The 10,753-nt window shown below is 29.7% G+C and overlaps 1 protein-coding gene across 3 annotated transcripts in view; it reads right to left on the reverse strand.

Moving 5' to 3' along the window:
• BNIP3 (BCL2 interacting protein 3) overlaps window positions 1–10,753 on the reverse strand; it is a 128,443-nt gene that overhangs the window by 77,551 nt on the left and 40,139 nt on the right. The window contains exon 1 of one of the 3 annotated variants that reach the window (XM_014418441.3): window positions 1,508–1,630. The exons of the other annotated variants lie outside the window; for them this stretch is intronic. Coding sequence (XP_014273927.1) covers window positions 1,508–1,526 — 19 coding nt within the window. The 5' untranslated portion in view covers window positions 1,527–1,630. Of the gene's footprint in view, window positions 1–1,507; window positions 1,631–10,753 lie in introns of those variants that run through there. 3 annotated transcript variants of the gene reach the window in all.

Consider the following 10,753-nt stretch of genomic DNA (forward strand, 5'->3'; position numbering starts at 1 on the left):
TAATTAATGTATAACCAAGCAAAAATAAATATCTGAATTCAATATGTGAACTGGTTTATTATTTCAAATATATAACATTGGATTGATTTTAATTTATATTTATGTAATATTAGCATAGAGTATACGTTGTCACGGAAATATGTCGCCTACACGGGCACGGTTTTTTTTTTAGGTAGGATGGGTGAGCAATAATATATATTTATAAGGCTACCGTAAGCCTTAATAAAAATGGTAGATTTTTAATCTTGGGACATCAAAACAAATTTTAACCTCCTAGGGCTTTAAGTAATTGGCAAATAAATGAAGTTTAGAATAAAGAAGTTTTAAGACTGGTATCACCATTTTTATTATCTATAGCGCGAACATGTCACATAAAATGTTTTAAAAGCATGGGTATGTGATAACGATGACACCAAATCGCATTTAGTCGAGTTGTTTCTGATCAGTATCATAAGTTCTATCGAGAAGTTACCGGAAACACGGCTAAACATAATCGGACATAATGAAACATATCAGTTTATTTTAAACAAAGTGGATATTATGCGGTCCTCAGAATATTTTCCTCTCAATCATTTTTAGTGATATTTATTAGTTAAAAACAAATCCCAATAAATAAATAAACAAACAACCAAAACTATGTTGTTCATAACGAATAATTCCGGTAGGTAAAAAAATAGAGAAAAAAACTAAATAAGATTGAAAAAAGGCGGAAGAATTAAAAAAAAAAAAAAATATGATTTAAGGAAATAAACGTAGAGGTTTCATTGTTGATATTGTTAATGAGGTCAATAGAAAAAGAAAAACAATTTTTGAAGACTAGTTTTGTATTGGAATTATGAGGTTTATATAAGACATGAGCAATGAGCCTGCACAAAAAGGCATTTTAATGAGTAAGGTGTTCCCTCCAAAAAAATGTCCGAAGGGCCGAACGTTGGTTTTTTTAATTTATTTATTTTAAAGTTGAGAGTAAAACTGAATCATTAAGTTTGTGTTAATAATAATACTAATCATACTCAAACATTAAATATTTTAAATTACTAATAAAATAAACGTCTCAAATAAAAAGTTTACTGAACACTTTAATCAAGATTTTGTATATTTTGGAATTAAAAAGGATTTTTTCACCGATCCCTCTAAAATAGAAAATAAAACATAAATTATTTAATTGCACTACGTATGTAATACATAAATCAAATTTAATACAATCTTTTTCTACCGTTGGTACTTGAAGGTATACAGTGAAATACATAGCTAAGGTTTGAATTGTCCATTCTGTGAGAATTCAGCTAAAATATTCGGAGGTGAGGGGTCTCCGCGTGATACAAAAATTGAATTTCAAATTATCTTTAGTTAAATAACTGTAGAAGGAATATAAATAATAGCTCTTTAAGTCGAAATGTCCGGATAATAAATATTACAAAACACGAGCTATGAAGGAATAAATTGTGGTGATTTCTCATCCCAGTGAATTGTAATATGTAATAACAATGCTATATAAATAACTTACCGTTCATGATATGATCCATAATGTAATACTATCGAGTCAAAGTTAAAAGAGTACTCTCACAACACACTGCCAGAGCGCAACTGGGACCGGTAAATATTTTCGCGGCCGTGACTACCTCCTTGGCAGGGAAAACATAATTCTGTTTGCAAACAGCCATTCAACGCATGTTCCTTCCTCATGTCAGTGGGAGGAATGTCGCTGAGTAACATGACAACTCTCTCATGTTTTGTCTTTGGGGAAGTGAAGAACATGGATCAAATTTAAAACAGAAGGACGATCTTAAAAAAAGGGGATAGAAATGGAAGTTGTTTTTTTAGTCAACATCAATAAAAAAATGATTTCATTCGTAAAAGTGTAAAAGATATTTAAACTGAACTATAAAAACATGTATTGAGATATAAAATGAGATGTGAAACGTGTAAAATAAGAAAAATATAGACCAAGTGATTTTCTAAGGCAAAGTTTTGTTATTAAGGGAAAAAAGTAGAAATCAAAATCAGGTACGGTGCGCGCATGGCACACCTTTCCCTTACCACCCTTCTGTAACTTTTTTTTTTTAAATTTATTTGTTGATATTTACAACTGTATAAAAAAATAAAACCAGTAAATTTGATCATAATGACATAATGATATGATACAGGATGTAGAGAAACTACCCAGTAGTAGAACTCTAAAAACAGTTTACAATATAAGGTCACGAGGCCATCTTCTTTTCAGGCGCCTTGGAGGATTGCCAGGAATGGAAGAGGAAGCAAGGTTAGAACGAGTGGGTTTGGGTGGTTAGGGAGTTTATTATGGAAGGAATAATATCGGGTTCGGACTAGATCGGTTACATAAGGAACATTTAGGTCTTTATGGATGGTTTTATTAGTAACAAAATAAGGAGCATTGAGGATTTTACGAAGGATTTTGGATTGTAAAAATTGGATACGAGAGGAATTCGAAGGTTTTCTGTAACTTGAAATTAATTATCACCTCTTCCTTCATTACAGATATTTCTATATTATTCACTGTGGCAATACATTCCTTTCTTCATTTTGTAAACTATTCTTTAGTTGTCAGATTGACTAACTCTAATTTCGACAGTTTTAAGGAAAATACTTTTAATAATATTTCTCATTGTGTTGGTTAAGTTAAATAAAAAAAACTAACAAATAAATAACTATGGTGATATGAAAACATTGTTCAGACTAGTGAAATGGGAAACGCCCTCCGCATATGGCTGCCAGCTAAAAAGCCAATCTCGTATTGGAACAGATATTTTATTTATGCGTTTTTATTAATTTTCTATTACATTTAATGGCTTAAATACTAAGTATTATTTTTTCCACGTCTTAAATAAGTATAAAAATAATTTTCAATTAATAACATGAACTATAATATTCCTATATAACGACTGTATTACTACAATAATTTCCAGACACGTGTTTTCAACGGGGTAAAATGATTTTCCTCTTACATCCTTTTGTTAATTACTAAACACTTTTATAGATTATATATATAATAAAAATTTGAGATGATTAACTATTTCAAACATACAAAATTGGAGGTATTTTAGAAATAGCCATTTTGAAAATTCGGCATTTAAGTCCGGTTAAACTATTTACCATTATAAAGACCTACTGATATTCAAGATCATTAAATTGTACATTGATGTAAGGAATTTAATAAGAATCGTTTTCAAGAATATTGAAAAAATGTAAGAAAATCAACTCAATTACTGTGAGTCGATTCCAGGCATATACACGCGTTAAATATGCAATTCAAGTTTTGTAATTCGAGTTTTTATAAAACAAATTATATAAGATGAAAACTTTGAAAGTAACACTCAACCATAATATCAAAGAAGAGAGAAAATTTGAGCAATAAAATAAAAATCTATTGCATACACCAGCGTATGTTTATAGGTAAACGATTATTTTGAAATTAATGAAAAAATAATAAAAATGCGCTGGCTTAATGTACCTGTTTGTTTATTTTAATTTTTAATTAAATAAGTTCATTTAAATTATTATAATAAGTTTATTGTTTAGTTACTGTATTGACCTAATTAAAAAAAAAAAATCAAGCATCATTGGTAACAACATAATTATAATAGATTAAAATGCTACAATCAGTTTGAAGAACAGAATTTAATACATTTTCAAGTTGTGAACTATGGGCCCGGCCTATACTTGGCTAGTTGGTAATTTCAACCTCAACCGATAAAGGATATCTAATATCAAACGCTTATCTACCACAGGAAACAGGTGGTTAATTATTATTATACCGGGAAAAGGTGAGGAAAAATGATCATGTGAAAATACTATATCATGCTCACCAGTAGAGAAAAAGATCTTATCAACAAAGCAAATGTAAAATATTTCTTAGGAAAGGAGGATAATTCAAATTATTTCCAGAAAACAAAGGATTGGATAATACTTAATTCAATAAGATTGTTTATTATTATAAAAAGGATATTATACTAAATACAAAAATGATTAACAGATACATAAACGTTTCAACCTTTTTTTTTTAAATATCTTTATTGCAATTTACAACTGTATATTATATAATATATTCAGTAAATTTGATCTTAGTTAAAATGAAGTGTTACAAGCGTGTATAGAAACTACCCATTGGTAGCACTCGAATGACATTTTACATTAGCAGGTCTCGTGGCCATCTTCTTTTCAGGCGCCTCGGAGGATTGTCAGGAATGGAAGAGGATGCAAGGTTAGAAACTAGGGGGTTTGAGTGGTTAGTGACTTTATAATGGAAGGAGTGATATCTGGTTCGGGCTAGATCGGTTACATAGGGAACATTAAGGTCTTTATGTATGATTTTATTTGTAACAAAGGAAGGAGCATTGAGGATTTTACGAAGGATTTTGGATTTTAAGGATTGAATACGAGAGAAATTCGAAGGTTTAGTGGAGCCCCAAAGCTCAACCCAGTATGCCCAGATTGGTCTTATTACTGTCATGTAGATCAGTATTTTGTAATGGATTGGAAGTTTAGACCATAGTCGGAATCGACGTGCAGTTTCCTGTCTTTACAGTTTTGTGTGAGGATTCCAGGTTAATCGTTTGTCCAGATGTAGTCCAAGGTAGCGGATCTGTTCGACAGGGGTAAGAGAAACATTAAATGAAACTGTAGGGCAGTCAGTAGGTTTACGATGAAGGGTAAAGGTGATTTGATGGAATTTATCTTAATCTTCCAATTACGACACCATTCTTCGAGGGCTGTGATATGGGATCGTTTAAGTCTAAAGTACAAATTCGTAAATTAGTGATGTAGTAAATAAACAAGGCTAAATGTTTTTTTATTGCTATATTAACATGATGTTGATTTGATATCAAAAAGATAAAATAAATGTATGACCAAAAAATTTACTTATTTTAGAACAGGGTTGTAATGCTAATTATAAAAGTGTGTACTATTTTAAGTAAAAATATCCTTTTCTACCGTTTTAGGGCCACTGCTTAAAAAAATTATTTTAGAATAATTATCCTACAAAGAGTAGCAGTTCCTATGACAAAATAATACCACATAATGTTTATTTCACGTTGTTTAGAAAGAACTTTTGGTTTTTGAAAAACCATGTCCCTGAGAATATTCCTCAAGATCTCAGCTCTGCTATAGAGCAAATTCACTGTACTTAACAAAGGTGCTCAGAAGTGTTTAGTTAGTGTGGATAGCATTGGATATATTTAGCTCAAAATTAAAAATAAAAGAAAATTTTATAAATCTGATCATTAATTACAGAATTATGATTCGGTAACAAATTATTATGACACTGTTTTAAGACCAAGTTTGAAATCAGGACACTGATAAAGAATTTTCGAAAGTAAATTGTTTTATTTAAAAAAACATTTCATGACAAAATCAATCATTTTTTTTTTAGTTATTTCAAGACCCGGCATCTATTTGACATTTAAACAAAGGAATATAATAAGGTAATTGTAAAGAAGTATAGCCTAAATTATAATTTCATTTTAACAAGCACGAAACAATACTGTTTCAATCCTGACAGGTATGGAAAAGTGAAGTTGAGTATATAAAATCGTTTTAGATAATTAAATATAATTTAAATTGAATAAATCCAATTGTGCAAATGATGATTGACCATGTAGCATAACACTAGAAAATATTTGCTAGGGATTAACTAGGCTGAAAAAAACATGCGTTATTTCATTTGAAAAAGTGAGGAGATAAGAAGCTGTTGTAAAGATTAAAGCTGAATATCAACTAAAAAATATAAATATATGCATATCTTTTATTTGTTATTACCACAATAAAAAATGACAGATATCAGGATTTATAGCTCTAAGCTGTAAACATAAAAACGCTCTAAACAATGGAAACAATCGTTAAAAAAATTATTACTTGCAGATTTAAGTTTTAAATCTTTTTTCAAGGGAATTAATAAAAATGTTTTGAAGGTAAAGAAAAATGAAACTTAAATAGTAAGTAATTACACTTAATTAAGTTAACTACATCTAATTAAGAGTAAGTTATGTAATTTGTTGCATATATTTTCTTTCTCTCAATTTTATTTTTTCTTTCCATAATTTTAATTTATAAATTATTAATAAACTAAAATATTCATATTTCTTTGCATTATATAACTTAAAATTTTTATTTTATTTCCTTAATTATGTTATTTTAATTACTTATTCAATTATCTAGATATACATTGTATTTTCCTCTTCTTTCATCACTTTTATTTTATTAATTCTATTCTGTACAATTATTTACTTTATGTCATTCTGTTTATATTTTCTGTATTCATTGGTTATCTTGATCTGTTCTTAGCCCTGATGAAGGCTAGAAATTCGTAGTAAAATAGTTGGCACGATTAAACAAGTTATTTCAACTTATGTGTGTTATATTTTGACAGCACTCTCCTCGTCGGTTACTGAATTTTATGATGATATTCAGACATATTGAACATTCAAAAATATCGTTTCTCTGATATTAAATTTCCTTACATTATAATTCAGACACTCATTAGACTCAAAATTTGGAAAGTACTCAAAATTTAGAGTTGTTTTACTACTAAAAGTTCTACAGCATTTTTATATTTTACATAATCATACCCATATAGAAAATAATAATAAAAGCTATCTCCCCTACTGCCAGATTCAAGAATGAATGAGGCATCGATTTTTATAGTTTTATAGTTGATTTCGTTGAGTTAATACGAAGAATTATCGTTACTCAACATTATTGAGTTTAGCGTATCTTTCATCTAAAACGGTCCAACAGTTAACGAGAACGAGGTCGACCGATTTCCATACCATACTTCCCTCTACTGTAAGTGGCTGATAAAATAAAATAAACATATCAACACAAGTATACTCCTACTATAGAGTAAAACAAACAATAAACAGGACCAGACAATGCGTATCCACATAATAGGGAAATGGTCTCGAACTAAGAATACCTCCATCCATGACCTTACTGCAGCAGAAGGACGGAGTCATAGGCGTCCCGGAAGAGTATCAAAATAGAAGATGGTATAAGAAGTGGAGCAACAAGAGAGGATGACAATGAAGAATGTTCCGTCTCGGCTGAGAGCCAATACTAGCTGCAAGCTCTGTCAGCGTTTTAATATCGCACATAAAGAAATCATATCATGATGACCTTACAACCAACTTTTTTGCTGCCCCCCCCCCGTTTGAATGTAAGCCTCTTAGTTATTCATAGGCTTAAAATTGGCGGAAATAATCTAAATAAATTTACGATCGTTTTTAAGGCCATAATCCTAACAGGTATGAGTTTTTTTATATTAACAGTGGGAAAAAAAATGTGGCAAAATTATCAGTAGCCACGTGATACCATAGATAAATAACTTTACACATAAAAATAATGACCTCCTGCGTGCCACATTCATAAATTTTCAAAATTAAGGAATAGGATCCAATTTATGATTGAGTATTCACGAATAACAAACTAAGATGATTTATTCATAATACGAAATACAATTTTTCAAGATACTAAATAATATTTTTTAAGACATTTAAAAAATATTAAATGTTAACTTAATAACTAAAACTTGCCAATTCCACAGTTAATAAAATATATATTTAAAAAAAAAATTCAAAAGTAAGTAGATCACTAAAAAGATTTCTTCCTCACAGAGGATTACAATACTAAAAATTATATCGAACTTGATACTTAAATTAACAATAAAATAATTTTCTACTCTTTGTACCCAAACGAATTTTAGTACATCTTTTCGGATATCGGGTAAAACAGAGCTAGTTAAGTTCTAACGTTGAACAGATGTGTGTTTTAAGGTCTACTTGATCGGTTAAAACGCACCCTAAGATGTAGCCTACAAACTCGTTAAGCTTCTTATGTTAGTTGATCCTATCCAAGAGGCTTATACTTTTTCTTATGTTAATGTGTGTCTTTGGAAGGAGTCAGTTAACAAGAACTATCTTTTAAATTGTTAAATATTTCTTTTCAGATAAACAAAACAGCATACTGAAGTTCAAAAACACATGATCCATAGCATGATAATTTTATAAACAATTATAAACAGTTTTATTCTTTGGGGGTGTTCGAATTTATGTACTGTTGGTACAAAAGTCGTAAAAAGCAGAGAGAGAGAGAGAGAGAGAGAGAGAGAGAGAGAGAGAGAGAGAGATATTATATATACTTTTAATTGCATTTTAATATCCTAATAACTTTCCTTATAATTGGAAGGGCTTCAAACCCATAGAGGTTTTTTAATGAATCGAAACCATTGAGTTTCAGTTGAAGCCGAACTCAGCTTAATTACTTTTCTCGCAGACAGCACCATTTTGAGCTTTTTTATGTATTCCATTTGGAATTTATTCATTCCTAGGGCTAAATGTGCTCCAAAAATCACAATAAGGGAGATAAGGGCGACAAAAAATAATTTAAATGCGATCATCTGTTTATATTATCTGAAGTAATAGTGAGTTATGTTTGCGTGTCAGCAGACCCGCCATTTGCACGCCACTACCTTACCTGATATTGCCTATTATGTGTCCCGAAGTGTAATGTAACGCTTTGTGTTCAAACCTCAGTTGCCTCAAATAAATCAGTATTCTCAGTGCATGTGAATTTCCAATTCTTTATAGGGTGTCCCTTAAGAGGGAAATCACGAAAACATAGCACCAAATTAAAGCAACTTTAATTTAAATTCATAATCAATAAATAGTATAATCAGAAATAATTAATAAGTAATTATGTGCTAACGTTATAGTTATATTTTTTCATTATACGTATATTCTTAAAATTAAGTAATTCCACTAGAACAAGTTAGATTTTAAGGACTCAACATTTCTAGGTGAGGTTACAAAAGGGGTTTGTAGGAAACTTTAAAAGAAAAAGGGCAAACTTTGACTGTTTCAAAGCATTTGATTTCGTGACACACGGATTACTTTGCCAACGGCAAATCGATCTATCTGCAGTGCCCTAAATAGTTATATTCACTTACTTGGCAGACTAAGTTTCCGAAAAAACATTAGGATCACATACATCTCACCTGCGAGATTTCACGAGGTGTGTTCTTATCTCCAGGATTGTTTTCTATTTATGCTGACAAAATTGTTGGAATAAAGCAACATAATGCTCAAGTATCAGCGTTCTCTGATTATATTTTCTTTATAAGTAATAGAATAAATGCAAGTAAGGCATTAAAACAATCGGAAAGTACAAGTCAAATGCTCATAAACCGAAAGTTATAGTTTTTCGTTCCAAAAACAAAGAACAAACTCTCACTAAACTTCAGAATTAATTACACTAAAAAAAATTACTACTAAAAAAAATGTAAGCGTTTTCGGCGCAGTCAAAATAAAATCAGTGACATAAAAATCATAGAGACTAAATTACGTCCAGCTTTTATTATATTGCGTTCCACAGTTCTACCACATTGACCAACCTGCAGGAAATCGTATGCAATCATTTTAAAATGTTATATTTTGACAAATCGTAAAACGAACATAAATGAAAAAGTATAAAACGTCCCAGATCCATGAGGACTTAATATTGCCACAAAAATAATAGATTTCCTAATGTAAAAGGGGATACATTTTTTGGATTCGTAAACAATCTAATAAATCCCTCTTGCAGGAGTACCTCAAAGATGACAAAAGTTAAGTTATGATTAAATTTTAGTTGTAGATTACTGAAAGGAGTTCGATAAAAGAAGTAGGTGTTTAGAAAATATGCAGAATTTTTAAAAATGATGTTATACTTTTAATATGCAGTAAAAAGAGGAAAGCTTTTTTAAAAATATGTAATTATCTGAAGAGGCTATAAATATTAAAAATAAATTCTTTCGTGGTTTTATCTACCCCAAGCGGCTACCGATGGAATAGAGTAAAATAAATATTTAATTAAAATTATTGGCAAAGTTTCCCTTGGAACTTTTAATATCTCTATATAAATATTGTATATATTATTTTATCATTATGTTATTTATTTATTTTTCATACAGATAGTTTGATTATGTTCATCTTGTCTATTGTTTTGTTTGTATATATTTTAATAGAGTTTTTTATTTTATTTTATTTTTTATTTATTTATTTTAGTATGTATGAGATCATTCATCACTATTACCTATTGCCCACAACTGTGAGGCAGATTGTAATATCTATCAATAAATAAATCTATCTATCCCTAGTTAAAAAAAAAAAAAAAAAAAAATCTCTATATAAAGAGAGTGAATGCGAATTAAAATTATGTCGTTTTTAGGATTTTTTTTTTTTACAGTTGGTACGTTATCAACATTATTTTCTAAAATATAAATTATTTTGGATGATCGATGATTGACAGTGTGTTATACACAAAAAAGTTTAATTACTATTTGAGTTCTTTAGATCGACAACAGACCATCTTCCCTTTATATATATTATTTTGAAGTGGGTACCTAGTTATTTTGTAGCTTCCTAACAAGCTACCCGAAATAGAGAAGCTTTATTCATGCAGAAAACGAACTATGTTCTTAAAATAAAATTATCACTCGGATTTGACTGTTGCATCAAGGAACAAATAAAATTTTCTGTCAGTCGGTTGGTTTGTAGTTTGATTTATGTTCGGGCATAATAAATTGCTTAGGAAATAGTATAAAATAAGTCCACTAAAATTCTTCTAAATACTTTCGCATACACAGATGAAAAACAACTTTCTGGATACACCTACCTAATTTCAAAAATTGATCTTTCGAAGAGTTAAAATTTTAGTTTTAAATGACAAATGGTGTCGAAATTGGAGGATAAAGATAAAT

The sequence above is a fragment of the Halyomorpha halys genome, unplaced genomic scaffold (assembly GCF_000696795.3).
Source record: "Halyomorpha halys isolate HHAL.00 unplaced genomic scaffold, Hhal_1.1 Scaffold12.1, whole genome shotgun sequence".
NCBI lineage: Eukaryota > Metazoa > Arthropoda > Insecta > Hemiptera > Pentatomidae > Halyomorpha > Halyomorpha halys.